General features: G+C 41.4%; 1 protein-coding gene across 1 annotated transcript in view; it reads left to right on the top strand.

Moving 5' to 3' along the window:
* Positions 1–15,491, top strand: part of COL22A1 (collagen type XXII alpha 1 chain) — a 229,239-nt gene that overhangs the window by 179,805 nt on the left and 33,943 nt on the right. Inside the window, exons 41-45 of the mRNA XM_038129913.1 lie at positions 1,972–2,049; positions 4,889–4,924; positions 5,830–5,883; positions 14,741–14,785; positions 15,218–15,265. Of these exons, the coding sequence (XP_037985841.1) occupies positions 1,972–2,049; positions 4,889–4,924; positions 5,830–5,883; positions 14,741–14,785; positions 15,218–15,265 (261 nt within the window). The remainder of the gene's footprint in view (positions 1–1,971; positions 2,050–4,888; positions 4,925–5,829; positions 5,884–14,740; positions 14,786–15,217; positions 15,266–15,491) is intronic.

Here is a 15,491-nt window from a genome sequence, read left to right as displayed (position 1 = left end):
GCACTTTTTTGGGGAAACTGTGACTGTGACCCTTTAATCCACACAACCAGAGAGACACTGCATGGCTCAGGGGTGATCTGCTCTCAGGACCACCTGAGAGCCCTCAAAGAGAACTTTTCCCTAGCCCTCATTCCCTTCACCTCTCTTCAAGGAGGACATTAATTATTTTCCAGTAGAACCAGGTAGCCCTGGTTTCCCTCCTGTATTGAGGCAAAGACTAGCTAATTGAAGAGGTTGATGACACTAACTTCTGCTGAAAGTAATGTTTATTCCCTTAAAAGCACACAGAAAAGAGAGAAAGCAATAAAACAGCGGAAATCTTTGATTTTGGGAGGATCTGGATTGTGCTTGAAGATTTAATCAGACAGTTCAGAAATTGTCTTCTTCAAAATGACCATTTTCTGATCTGGACTGAAAGAAGAACCAGATGTTGAAACAGATTCTGTAAATGGTAGAAGCAGGATTATAGGAGTATGAGACCCAATCCATCTATGTCCCATATTTTTGAAATAACCAAACTGCTATGATTTTTTTTTTTTTTTAGTTTTGATGCACTTTATACAAATGCATTGTAGTCTTTTCTGTATATCTTTGACAGTTCAGAACACAGACCTACACCCACACAGACACACACTAATAGACTGAGAATTATTATAAAATTCAGGAAAAAACACTAAAAGAAATCTCATTAAGTATTCTATTCAATAGCAACAGAAGATGATAAAAGTCTTAATTGTATATGGAAAAATACTATTGAAATTTTTTGTATTAAAATTATCTTTCTGAATAAAATAACTGATAAGGGATGTGTGGAGTGCTTGAACTAATCAGAATGCATTTTTCCTCCCTGGCCTTGCAGTATTATTTCTTTGTAGTAAAAGATTAACTTAAGAAGAAAGCAAGAAAGGGGAAAAATAGGAGATATTGCAGATTTAATTTTGAGTGGGCAGAATCCACAGGTAACAATTTTTCTATCATGCTTCTATATAGCTAGAAATAATGTCATAATAAATAGCATAAATCAGATTGGTTGTTATAAATCTACTGCCAACGTGAGACCAAATCTCCCAACTGCAATGCAATCCATAAAAATCTTATTGATTTCTCCCTATAACTAGAAAACAGATGTTAAATTAAACTCTTACAGCTGAATTCTTTCTTAGCCCTCTGTCTGCAGTGTACATTGAACAATGTCAAGCTGTTTTCTGTGCTATTCAGGTTTTACTTTAAAAATCTGTTTTTTTAGAAGGGAAAGCTTTTCTAGTATGGTGTTCAAGAGAGAGTGGTTGAAGTGTTGACTTGCATTTTACCAAAATAATTTCATACACTTCTGTGAGTAGGCCTATGTTGGTAAAGGACAGGAGAATATTAGGATGCACTTAAACTTCTCTAATCCTGTCTTCCCCAGATAAATGATCTATGATCAGCAATTTGTGTGCCTTAGCTCTCTAGCACAGAGAGAGAAAAGTGATTTATGGTGCTTAGTGCTTCCCCAAGCCCAGGAAAGTGCCTGCTACCCTGGTGAAGTCACTGGTTCTGGAAGTGTTCTGGATGTGGCTCTTGGGGGTATGGTTTGGGATGATTAAGGTGCTGCTGGGCTGGTGGTTGGACTAACTGGTCTTGAAGGTCTCTTCCAACCTTGGTGATTCTGTGAAATGCTGGAAATTTGATGCAGCGCATTAAAATAAATGAATGCAAGTGCAAAGATTGTGTTTGCACTCAGTTCTGTGATGTCATGTGGCACACTCTGAGCCTGCAGAGGTGGGCTAGGGCCCCTGTGGAGGAAAAGGACACTTTAATGGCATGATGAGACAGTAACTGTGCCATGTCCCCATGCTGCCACATACTGTCCCTCTGTGGGCAGGATCAGGACCAGATGTACTCATGCGACATTCTGGTGTACCACCTGCTTTCATTTCAGCACATTTTCTCATCAGTGCACAAAGCTTTTAACTCTTTCTTTTATTTCAGGGTGAGAGGGGAGCTCCTGGCCTCCCTGGACAGCCAGGAGACAGAGGAGTGCCAGGAGTCGGCCTGGCTGGACCCCCTGTAAGTAACAGGTCTTGCTGCAACCTGTAATGAGGTGGAAAATCAGGCATTGCCACCTGGGAAATGCACTGCCTGTGCTCAGCTGTGCTGAGAGACTGTGGGACATTTTGCCTTCTGAAGGTGCAGATTCCAGAAGAGTCCAGAGGCTGCCATTTGTAGCTCACATGTCTGCTATGAGGGCTAAAAGTGCTATGGGATTGATTGGTGTCACTGACTGTCACTCCTGAATTTTGTCAGGACTGTCACTCCTGAATTTTGTGCATCATCCTGGCACACTGGCTGTGGATGTGAGTGGAGATCTGTGCCAAGGCAGCAGCTCTGGTCTCCTGGACAGACAGAGCCTTGCTGTTGTATGAACCCTGTTGGAAGGGATGAGTGTGGCACACATGCCCACATCAGTGACACAGTGACACTCCAATGGCAAAATACAAAATCAGATTGCTTAAACTTCTCTGTTCCAAGAGGGGCTTCCTGCCCATAATTTCCCCCAAATATTTAGTAGGTTTGACCTCATCCAGCTCTGCCCTCCTGACTATCAGTTGGTCACATGGTGTACATGGGAGTCTGCTCAGAAAATTTGGATTTTTATGTTGCTGGGCTTTGATGACTCCAGTACTTGTCATGTACAATTCCTCTAGAAATGAGGGAGATTTGGGAGTGCTCTTGCAGTATTCCTGCTCAGAGACCCCCAGATATACACTGAATTTGCTAGTGAAATATGTTTAGGAGGAAGCAAATGCTATTTCTGGCTGTAATTGCAAGAGGACATCTGAGCCCTTGCATTCTTTTGCAATACCTCATACATGCCGGGATCCTGGACTAATCATTCCATGTTTGATTATTAGTGCTCTGTTTATCTAGATATAAATGTTTACTTAGATGTAAATGTCCCAATTGGTACAGGAAGTTGCCTTGAAATGATAAGTCATATTGCTGGGCAATGAGTTGAAAAATCTGGCTTTCTGAGGTGTATATCCACTTAATATTTGCTTTTACTATGCTGAATTCTATCTGAGTTAGAACAGACAGGGTTGGTCTTGTTTCACCCTGTGATTGTATCATGGCTTTTATGGTCCTCACAGGGTTACCAATGACTGCAGGTTTCCTGGGTGTCCTTTGATTTATCTAAGGATCTATACATTTATCTGTTATTTATCAAAGGAACAGTGGTGCTCTTGCACTTCTCAATGTTCAGCCATTAATTAAATTAAAATTAAATAAATAAGTGAGTATCTAGGTTGTTTGAAAATCACTAGCTAGTGGATAGTCTTTAATTACAGATTTTTAGATTCATTCCAGGGCTAGATGAGTTCATGTCTGCATGCTGATGTATACAGGATGACAAAGTTGTTCTTCACTGGGGATTTAGCATCCTCATCTCCATAAACAGAAATGACTAAAGACTTGACTCCAAATGCAGACATCTCTTGTCTCACACCAGAAGATTGGTTTTTTCGGTGTCTTCATTATTTGCCCACTGTCAGGATGTGTAGCCACCTACACACCACACTGTTCTCAAATGATATGTTTTATTGATTTAATTTTCTTTACTAAATGCTTCTTTAAAAAAAGAAAAAAAAGAACAAAAAGACAAAAAAACAAACAAACAAAAAAAACCCAAAAAACCCAACCAAACCACTATTATGATGGGCTTTTTCCCACTGTAGATTCATCATAACCTCAGCTCCAGTGCAATGACAGGAATTGGAAAAAAACCAACTCTGTATAACCTTGAATCTAGCAGACTGTCACAAAGACTGAATCCCACAGTAAAAAAACCAGAATAAAATCAGTGGAGTTGCTTCAGTGCATATTACACGCTGAATTAAAGACATCAGCCTCTACTCTTTTTAGCGATGTGACAAAATTGTGTTTATAATACTTCAGCTTCAGAGCTGAAAGCCAACAACTCTTTTTAATTGGAATCCTCACCCTGTTTCCTCCTGTGCCCTTAACCTCTCTCAGGCTTTGCTCCCTGCACAAAAAGTATATATAGATGAGGGTTATTTTTTACCTTATCTGCTGAAGTATTGAGTTACAATTTACATAGCACTGAGCCATAAACTTGAACATTAGCAGAGTGCATTATTTCCAACAGAGTAGGGGACAGCTTGGACAATTGGGGTGAATTCACATGTTTATGCTGAAGCTGCCTAATGCATGGATGCACAGTATAAGCAGAAAAGTTTCACTTTTGCCCTGCCTTGCTTTGTGGGTATTAATTAAATTATGCATTAAGCCATTTCTTTAACATGCATTAAGTTGTCTTCTTTCGTGGAGATATTGTGAGGATTAATGAGTTGCTGTGCCTGAAACAGAAAGCAGAAGGAGAGGGGAGTTATAGTGGTAGCCAATTTATTCAAGCCTTGTTTTGGGTGTGTTTAGAATACCAGATTGAGTCACCATGATGGATATGGCACTGCATCACTTCTGTGGTGTTCCTACAGAAGCCAGTGGCTTCCTCTAGTCAGCTGCACATTTTAAGTTGCATCCCCAAACAAACAGCATGCACAAGCCCACTGCCCCCCTGCTTTGATCTAAATTAAAGAGCACAGAAGTCCTGTGGGATGTTTTTGCTTGTGTAAGAGGTAGCTGAATGTAGTGGTCTTCAGAGCCTGGGGGAGTTGTCCTGTCCCAGCCCAAGAGATGTGTGGATGCTGTGGTTCTGTGTCTCCAGACCCAGCCAGGAGCATGGATTGTCCATGGGCACAGTGCACACACCTCCACACTCATGAGTGCAGCACACAGTGCACTGCAGAGAATAATGCCTTAATGCAGGACCCACCCTGCTAAATGAGAGTTTTAAGTGTTTTGATTGCTGTGTCTTTTCTGTTTGCAGGGCCCTGCAGGACCCCCAGGAGACAAAGGGTCACTGGTACAGTATGTCTTTCTAGCTATACCCAAATTCTTTGGGGAGGGAACAACTGCACTAATTATGTTTTTACCAGACATTTCATGAGGGCAGATGTAATTGCTTTGGTTTTGCTCAAGGAATGGTCACAGGGTGACTGATCCACCAGAAAATCTGTGAATTACCAGATACTTGTCTGCTATATTGAGTTGTGAGAAAGAGTTGCTCAAGAGCCTTGGCCTGGTGGAAACTTTTCCTTATGTGACAACAGTCCTACAAGAGAAATAATGAGTGACTTGTTTCACCCTTCATTCAAAAAATTATTTTAAGGCACCTAATTCAAGGCATATTTCTTATAGCCAAGGCCTCAAAGGTTAAAAGAAAGCTTCTTAGAACATTTTTCTTACTTAAATCTTACAGATTTCAGTATTCACCAAACACACTTTAGTCCCTCAACATTCAGTTTTTCAAGGATGCAGTCCATTGATGTGGCACAAACAACTGTGTACCATGGTCTCAGTAGACACTGGCCTGAATTTCCAGTACAACAGCCAGTCCTAGCAGTGTGATAGCCTGGAACTGAGGAGATTGACCTTCTTTTCTCCTCTACTGTCCTGTGCTCAGTCATATTTTCCCCCTGTTCAAAAACCGACCTCCTGTAAAGAGTCATTATTACCTCTCCAAACAATGTATGGGGAGCTTGACTTTAGTGATGCACATGAAATCCCTTGAGACACAGAAATGACTGATACGAGGATAGTGCAGTGTGAGCTGTAATTATATTTTTTCTTAAACTCTCTTATAGTTGCATAGGTTCTGGTTAATTTTTCCACCAATAACTACTAGGTTAAGGATTTCCTCTCTTCAGCTAAGAAGCACCTCATAAATACTGCTCACATTACTGGGTTTGTCTGTTCTCTCCCTCTCAGGGTCCCCGAGGTGTGCCTGGGATCCCTGGACCACAGGGGCCTCCTGGCCAGGATGTAAGTAAAATAAAAGTGTAAGTGCTCAAGAAATTGGTCAGTGCTTGCATCTAATTTCCTTAAAAAATTGTGCTGATTATCAGTTGCAGTCTCTGAGTGTTACTAGGATTGTCCAAGGGACATGATTTGCAGGAGTGGACCTCTTACAACTTAGGATGTCAACAGGGAAAATCGTTGGAATAAGGAGGATTGTTTAAAAGAGTGTGGTGGACTTCACCACTGAACCATTTTAAAATGACACTGGAGAAGGACTTGGCAGCACACACTGGGGAAAGATCCCACACTGGAAAGGGATGGTGGTTAGACTGTCTAGGAACTTCTTAGAATCCACTGAGATAAGTACCCTTTCTGTTAAAACAGGGCCACAGCTGTTCTCTGTGAGTTCATTTTGCTGCTGCTATTGTGCATGTTTGAGGACATTTTAACCTCTTGGTGCATTGTCCTCCCACTGTCTCAGTGGTGAGTCATGGAACTGAGGAACAGAGAGGAACGTGGCAGACTCCCAGCTGGAAAGCTGGCCCCTCTCTCTGCCTGGTTCCACTTCAGTGCTGCATCAGAAAGACAAGAATTTTTTTTTCCTCTATGATGTGGAAACCAGTCCTCTGAAGGAGCCTCTGAAGATTTGGAAGGGCTTAATCTTTGGGTTTAAAGGAACACTGTGGGGAGGGGGAAGTGACCTCCTGGAACTCTCCTTCTCAGTGCTGCTCTGTGATGCTGTCATGTCTGAAATGGATATCACCTCTTACCAACTCCACAGCAAGCACTTTTCAACCCTAGTGTGGCTTTACTGATATCCATCAGGTGGCCTAAAGGGGGTCCTTTCCTTTGGAAATAAGGTCTCATTTTCTTCCCTCCTACTTATTCCCAGAGGGGTTGTGGATGCCCCATCCCTGGAAGTGTTCAAGGCCAGGCTGGATGGGGCTCTGAGCAGCCTGGGATAGTGGAAGGTGTCCTTGCCTATGGCACAAGTCTGGAACTGGATGATCTTTATGGTCCCTTCCAACCTAAACCATTCTGTGATTCTCTGACTCTGTGCTTTGTCACAAGACAAAGGATTGAGCCAGGGTTTTCTTCCAGAGCCCTTTCTTCCAGAGCCCTTTCTTCCAGAGCCCTTCCAGAGCCCATGATAGCTGAAATGGTCCCTTGTGTCCCTGGGCAGCCAAAGATTTGCGATTGATTGTGTCCTGCTGCCTGTCCCTAGATCTCATCCCCTTGCCTCGGATGTTTGAAATTTTTAATTAAGGTGTTTTGAACAGGAGATAAGATAGATGGGTTTATTAGAGCTGTACCATGTGAGGAGAGTGCCTTAGACAGCTTTCTGGAGTCTTTTTCTGGCTCTGCTCAGATCAGCATTGGCTGGTCAACTCTTGGAGATGCAGCACTGAGATCTTTACATTTTTCTTTACCCTGCAGAAAATTAATCCAAACACAAACATTCCTCAGGCTACTTATAAAACACATTCTCTATTACACTCACTGCTTTAATTGCAGTCAATATGTCTTTTAGAACCTTTCTGTATTTTCTGATCACTTGTTAAACCAGTCTGTTTCAGGAGGTATAATTGGAGGTACAGGGCACATTCCAGCATTTCTTGGTGTGTCAGCAGGGATAACCTATTTTGACAAGATCATGCATTTGCAGTTCTCTGATCTCTGTCTTTATTTAACTAGCATAAGGAACTTTTTGTTCTGCTTCTGCACTCTTGTGTGCCAATGCAGTGTTCCTGTATCCTCTGAAACATGTCCATTTTTGTACTCTGCTGTGTTCAAACAGGGTATCATTGGATAGGGAAGCTCCAATTTGAATTGCTGATATGAATTTGCCATGCAGTTCCCAAGCCATGCAGTGTCAATTGCCTGAATTACTTGCCTCAGTGTCTTGTACTTTGCTGTGGCCTTTGCAAATGTATTCCATGGGTTTTTTTCTGAGACTGGAAAATTATTTTAAATCACATTTACATACATCAAGCTACTCTCTGAATTATTTTTCCAGTTGCAAACTTATTAAATGCTTGTGGAAATGTCTGCTATCAGTTGCATTCTCTGATATAGCAAATCAGATTTACAACTGCATTTGGGGAGATGAAAGAGTCAATGCTATTTTTGCAATAGCTTTGGCCAGAATTCTCTCCCACTGGTGAATAATTGGGGTTTTTTACATTACTACCTTCTAGATTTTTTCTGGTCCCCTAAAAGCATGTGTCATATTTTTTTGGGATAGCCCAAAGTCACCTTTTGAAACATGTGTTTGCTACTCAGTCTAATATCAAGATTACTCAAAACAGTGTCTTTTCTTATTGAAATTTAGGTTTTGAAAATACTTCCCTAGGTTTACAGTACAATTGTGCTGCTTTGGCCTTGTTCTGTTCCTCTTAGAAAAAGCCTTGCTATTTGTTTGTCCTCTAGAGTTCATTATGTCCATAAATCCCAATTAATTATCTTTTTCTGCGACAAAGCTGGGGCATGTTGTCTTCTTCCGTATATATAATTTTCTTGTCTTTAAATTTGCATTTTTTTTTCTGATTAACCAAAGCTCCAATTCTTAAAGCCTGTAAAGTGTGCTTTTTTAAGGTCTTTTTTCCCTAATAATATGACTACCTTTTTACCATTGTGCCTACTTTAAGGACCTCAGTCACTTAAAAAAATTACTTTCTCTTGCTATTGGAAAAAAAATCAAAATCACATTTTATTCTAGTGGTATTCCTGTATCAAGCATTAAAATTTTATTCTGGTGGTATTCCTGTATCAAGCATTAAAATAGTGTAGCCTTAAGTACCTTCTGTTGGAGAAGTTGGCCAATCTCCTAGTCTGAGAATTATAAAAAAGTATTTCTCCATGTTCAGTGATGTTATATGCAGTGCTGTCTCCTTCAGCTGCTGCAGAGCAGATCCCTCCTGCCTGGTTAAATTAGATACATGGAAGAAATTCTTAACTGTGCATTTAGTGAAGCACTGGAGCAGAATGCCCAGAGAAGCTGTGGCTGCCCCATCCCTGGAAGTGCTCCACGTTGGATGGTGCTTGGAGCAACTTGGTCCAGTGGAAAGTGTCCTGCCCATGGCAGGGGCTTGGAATGAGATGGAATTTCAGGTCCCTTCCAAACCATCCCATGATTCTATGAAAAGGTTTATTAGAAGATGTAAAATGACAGGACAAACCATGGTGGGCAGGTGCAGGGCTCAGCCAAACAAATGCTCAGCCAGCTCTGGTTTACCAGGCCCTTTTGTACCCTTTTGTGTCTACCCCCTGTTTTTTTGTTACTCCCTCTCCCCCTGCACAGCCCCTCATGCATCTCCCCAGCTCTATCAGTCCCTCAGCCCTCCCAGTTCATGGTGCCCAAATTTACAATATGATCACTTTCAAGGTCCAGATTGTTCTCCCAGGAAGTGCAGTCTGTGGTTTTTGATGGCCCAACAGTTACTGCCAGTGACAGGACCTGCTTCTTCTTAGGTCTATGTGTCTTGGAAAATTTAGGTTCTGATTTCCTCCTTTTCCCTTAATTTCCCAGTTGACAAGGTCCTGGATGAGGTAACCTTGCTGCAGTAAGCCTCCTCATATTTCCACATGCCTTGATCAATTAGTGTGAATGTCCAGGTTTGCTTCCCATTACTGCCATCCTTTTTTGGTCAGGTTTGTGTCCTTGACATTCTAATTTATTACCTTTTCCTTCTCTTCCTTTGTTGAATTCAAAAAGGTTTTTGACCAGATACCCCTGAAGGAGCAGACTCTCTCTGACCAGCCACCCTTACACTTCATGTTCTGGGAATCATCTCTTCTCCCCTGCCTGTCTGCTGGGAGATAAAATGATTCTGTTCCACACACCTATTTAGTGTCCTTAGATTAGGAAACAATCTGAATGAGATATTCTCTTATCCTCCTATTAACAGTGAGGGCACCTGTTTAATAGGATCTTTCTGTATTTTGATTATGATAATTTGAATTAACATAAACACTGAATTAATCACTTTTTAATTAGGTTAATTATTTATGGTAACTAAGTTCCAGCATTACTGAGAAGTTCATCTTCCCCCTGCGTTTGCTTTCATAATTGCAAAACCTTTGTGGATGCATAAATTACTGCCAATGGATTTAAAAGCAGTTTGCTCTTCTGAGGTTGATTTTTCCATCCAGTTAGATAGACATTTCCAAGGAGCCTTCATGTTTGTTTTCGGGTACTTACACCCCAAACCAGGGTACACTTATTAACCCACCTATTGTCTCTTTATTGTTGTGACATATAACTGATTTAAGATGCTGCATTTCAAGTTCAATTTTTAGTCTTGTAATAGAACTATCCTACCATATGCCTGTGTGACTTACACACTTCCCTTATACACTTATGTTTCCTTACAGGCTTTCTTTATGTATTTTCATGTGCATCACTTACCTGAGCATCATTTTCCCCATCATAGGATTTTGCCTGGTAATTGCACCAGCATTTAATTCAGAATTACAGAATATTCTGAATTGGAAGGGACCCATGAGGTTCATCGAGTCTAAGTCTGAAGTGAATAGGCCGTGAGGGGATCAAACCCACAACCTCGGCATAATTAGCACCATTTGCAAACCAACTAAGCTAAATATGTTTTTTAGCATTATCAGCAGCACTGTTTCCATCAGTTCCCATTTAAAGACCATTCCTGTATGTCAGGTTCTGCACACAGTCTCTGGATACTGTGCATCACACCTCCTCATGGCTGACATCTAATCCCTGTACTGGTGTGCTGTACCACTCATTGCATGTTCTGCTTTGTGCCAGCCACTCTTGGCTGCAATCTCCTGAAAGTGTTCAAACTTTTTGAGTTTTCCAACACTGGTTGTTATTTGGGTCTGTGCGTTTTCCCACATCATGTTATCAGCATTTATTTTCTGTGCCATGCTGTTTTTGGGTCAGACTCATTTCCTTTTTTCTGAATTTTCTGGCTTTCTCTTTTCCAGTTCCCTCCCCTATTAGCTTGTCAGATGCAGTTTTGACTTCCATGTCTTCATTCTAACATTTTCATTCTGTTCTGGGCAATGTGAAGCTGCATCAGGGGAGGTTTAGGCTGGATATTAGGAAAAGGTTCTTCATCCAGATAGTGGCCAGACAGTAGAACAGGATCCCCAGACAAATGATCACAGCACCAAGACTGACAAAGTTCAAGGAGCATTTGGACAGTGCTCTCAGCCACATGATGTGATTCTTGGGGTTGTCCTGTGCAGCACCAGGAGCTGGACTTGATTTTTTCGGGTCCCTTACAACCCAGGATGTTCTGTAACTATATATTTGCAGCTTACCTGTTTTTGTCAGCCTTTTCTAACTCCAGGCCTCTACAGACCAGCAATATTTTCTCTGCTGTTGACTCTGCTTCCACTGGCCTGTTGTCTGATAATGCACCATGCTGAAGTGCCATCATCTACATCTGGTTTGTTCAGTTTGGCTCACAAAAGCATTCTTCAGTGGACATTCTTTGTTTGCAGTCTTGTACCTTTCAGTTTTTCTGGGGAACTTTTCCTGGGGATTCAGGATTTTTTCCAGGTTTGTCAGCCATGGCACAGAGCTTATTCTCTTTTCCTATCTCATTTCCACCCTTTTAGAGATATCACCAGCTCCACATCATACAGCTTGCAAGAAAATGGGTTCATCTCTTTTTGTCTCAAGGCACTCTGATACCATGTGGACATGATAGCTGTGCTTAATTCTTTCCAAGTATTTCCATTTTATTCACTCTCTTCTTGCATGTCTTTTCACATAACTAAGAAGTCTTTTCCTATATTTTTTTAAAGATCTTTAAATACTCAGATTACACCGCTAGAGCCATGTTCATATTTCAGATCTCAAAGCAGAAGGCTGTCAGTGAGCCCTATGGCATATATTTATAGCTGTGCTACTAGTCTGCATGAAAGACATTTCTGAACTGTCTTTTCTGTCTTGCTTTCTGATTCAGGATTATTCTCATGGCTCAAATTTTTGCTTTGCGTCACACTTTTTAGAGCAAGTTCTGTGTGAGTCTTCCTGAACAAATTAGGTCTGGGAATATAAGATCTGTGTAATTGTTTTTTAGCCATCCCTCTTCCCATTTGCAGAAGTGGCTGAGAACACAGTGGAGAGGATGCCAAAAGCATGGCCTGACAGTTAGCATCTGTGAAAGAGAAGGGACTTTGGGAACAATGCACAGTTCTCTGGATCCACCTTGAAATTCTGTGGAAGAAGGAAAGCTATGAATGACTAAAATGATTACTTATATTTACTCAATTTTTCAGAAGGACTTCTAGGGAGAAATGTGAACTAAACATCTTCTTCGGACATTATCTTCTCCTTGTTCTTACCTGCAGAAGGTTTAGTTCCTCAGGAAACAAGAGTTCATCCATGAACTTCGGTACTACTTCAGCTCCACTTTAGGCTCATTTCAGTGTGTGTTTAATTTTTGTCTCTTAGAAGGTCAAGGTAATTGAAGGATTGTTGCTCATCCAGAAACATTTAATGTGGACATAGAAAAATATAATCAATATATTTTCCCATTTTTTCTCTTCTTTAGCAAGACGTATGGGATTTACGTACTAAGTGAGACTCAAAGATGAAATTCAAGTTTGCCCTGTAGCTACAATTGTGGTGTATCATGACACACAGTGCTTTTCAGTCATTAATCCCTGTGACCCCATCTGGTTGTCTGTGTAAATAATGCAATGAACTGATTGGCAAAAAGGAATAACCAGAGACAAGGTGGCAGAAAGAACACCCAGTGCCCTTCCTGGCTAAGCATTTGACCAAATTTTAAAGGAACTTTCCATATGGAAATACTAGATAGTCTCAAAGAGTAGCTCCTGCTGAGCCTAGACTTCTTGAAAGCCACTACTTGTACCTTGATCAGCATCCAGATGTTGATGCAGCCCAAAAAGCCAGTCATGTCCTGGGCTGTATGAAAACCAGCATGGCCAAGAGGTCAAGGGAGGGGATTCTGCCTCTCTACTCCACTCTGGTGAGACCCCACCTGCAATGCTGTGTCCAGCTCTGGGATCCCACAGCACGGGACGGATGTGGAACTGTTAGAGTGAGTCCAGAGGAGGCCACCAAGGCAACTGAAGGGATAGAACACCTCTCTTACAAGGAAAGGTGGAGAGAATTGGGATTGTTCAGCCTGGAAAAGTGAAGGCTTCAAGGTGACCTGTTTGTGGTCTTCCAGTACCTCAAGGGAGCCTTGAAGAAAGATGGAGAGGGACTTTTGACAAAGTTGAGAACTATAGGTAACCAAGACTGCCAAAGTCCAGAGCTGAAGTGTAAAAAATAGATTTATTCCATTACCACTCTGGCAGAATGGGGACACATGCACTGCTAAGCTTATTCCATCTTAGCAGGGGCAAAAAGTGCTCAGGGTAACCTCCAAGCTCCTTATCTCTCCTTCTCCCAGCAGGGAGGCCCCAGCCTGTGAGGAATGCCTTTTAAATTTTTTACAGCATTCTATTATCTTCTATAAAACCTCCACTTCTCAGGACAGACAGAAAACAACCCAAAGAAAACACAACATGTGAAATTTTCCATACTGAATATTCTTAGCATCCTCCAGCTGCAAGGTCATCTTTAGTTAAAACAACTCTGTTTTTCCCTTCTCGTCAGATCTTCCACTTTCAACCTTTTTCTTGCCACACAAGGGGAGTGGCAATAAAAGGGATAATGGCTTCAAACTGGAAGAAAGTAGGTTCAGATTAGATATATGGAAGAAGTTCTGTACTGTGAAGATGATGAAACACTGGCACACATTGCCCAGAGAAGCTTTGGATGCCCCATCTCTGGAAGTGTTCAAGGCCTGGTTGGGTAGGGCTTGGATCAACCTGGGATAGTGGAAGGTGTTCCTGCCCATGGTAGGGGGTTGAATTTAGATGGTCTTGAAGGTCCCTTCCAACCCAAACCCTTCTATGATTCTGTGAACATCCTGGGTGGCAAATCTGGAACCATCCAAGAGAAAACCCCATGTGGGACTTCTGCAGAATCAACAAAGCTGAACACAAATAAGATCTTTTTAGATGGTCAGTAGAAACTGTTTCTTTAGAAACAAAAATTATCAGGTAGGACAGCTTTTGTGTGTGGTAAACTTTGTATGCTCTTTAAGGTTCTCAGTATGAATAGAACGTGCACTTGCTTGAATGATGGCACAGGGTGATGGACCAGGTGGATACAGGAATTCAGGAGAAATTGGTTTGGGGAAATGTCACTGAGTATCTTAAAACCCCACTGCAAGGATCCTCACAGTGCAGATTATTGTCACCATCTGAGCCGTGGCCAACTGTCTTGTTCAAAATATTTGGTTTCCCAAGTGCAAATATTCTACAAAAATTTTTAGACATGGTTTTTGTTTTGTTTTTAGCAAACTTAATTCCTTGTAAATGACATGTAAGAGATGCACTGTGAGGGGTGGAGGTTGTCCCTTTTCCTAATCCTGTCTTTCTGGACATAAAATTCTGAGAATTCTGGTAACTTCTATGCTTTCATCTCAAGAAAACTGATACCACTACACCTCAACAAACAAAAAACCAACCACACAAACAAACAAACAAATTGATTTTGCTTGTTGACAGATGCCTTCAGAGATTTAAAGCTTCATCCTTCACACCAGTAAAGTTCATAGTGTTTCCTATCACCAGAAGACAAGCTAAAGCAATTCCAGTCTCTGTGTGACTCAAATGAATTTAGCAAGGGTTTCAGAGGATGTTCAAGTTGCAGATATTTGGAAGAGTTTGTTGTCTGTCACATGCAAGGAGTAGTGCTGCTCAGCAGAAGAGCTGTAAAATCTGTGCTAGTCCAGATCAGTCAGCAGAGTGCAAGAGCAACCAGAGGGTTATTGTATAATAATTTCACAATATTTTTATTTTTCTTGATCTGTAGGGTGTACCTGGAAATCCAGGGGAAAGAGGACCTCCTGGAAAACCTGTATGTAACTTGACTTCTGTATTACATCTTCCTTTTAACTCAGTTTCCACCTGTATACCTCACCTCAGAAGTGTACTTGAGTGTTTTTCCACTGTTGTTTTTCCCAGCAGAACAGTAGGAAAAAGACTAAAACCCACTAAAGGTTTAGTGAAGGCTTTGGAATGGTATGACAACAACTGGATATTCTGCATGTAAATAAAAGCCAAAATTTTAAAGGCACTTCCTTAGCACCACTGTACAGTACCCTCAGCAAGAACTTGTCTCAGGTTCCAATTAAAAGCATTGGTAGGGTAAGGTGGGAAGTACAAATTTGGCCCAATGAATCCTAGACAGGACAAGGAAAACCAGTGAGAATCCAAGATTTTCAGGAAAAATTCTCATGTCTTGATGCCTCTTAAAATTACCTGAAGTAATGAATCTCTCATTCCACAGGGTTCCCCACCCCTGCTCACTCCAGAGGACATAAATCTCCTGGTAAAGGTAATCAGCCTTTAATGAGTGTGGGAGTTTGTGTCTCTGTTTGATTCAGACCTAACACTCTGTGATAGGAAAGTGTCTGAACTACAAGTGCAAAAGGTGTCTTTAAACATTCTTTCAAAGCTCAAGACTTACAAGTCTCCTACTCGCACTGGTATTGGGACACGAGCTCACAGTGGAGATGAAAATCCCTTCCCCAGCAGTGAAATGACCTGAAAAGTTCTCTATA

The sequence above is a fragment of the Motacilla alba genome, chromosome 2 (assembly GCF_015832195.1).
Source record: "Motacilla alba alba isolate MOTALB_02 chromosome 2, Motacilla_alba_V1.0_pri, whole genome shotgun sequence".
Taxonomy (NCBI): domain Eukaryota; kingdom Metazoa; phylum Chordata; class Aves; order Passeriformes; family Motacillidae; genus Motacilla; species Motacilla alba.
Note: the sequence above shows the minus strand (reverse complement) of the source record. Positions and strands in the feature narration are given on the sequence as shown.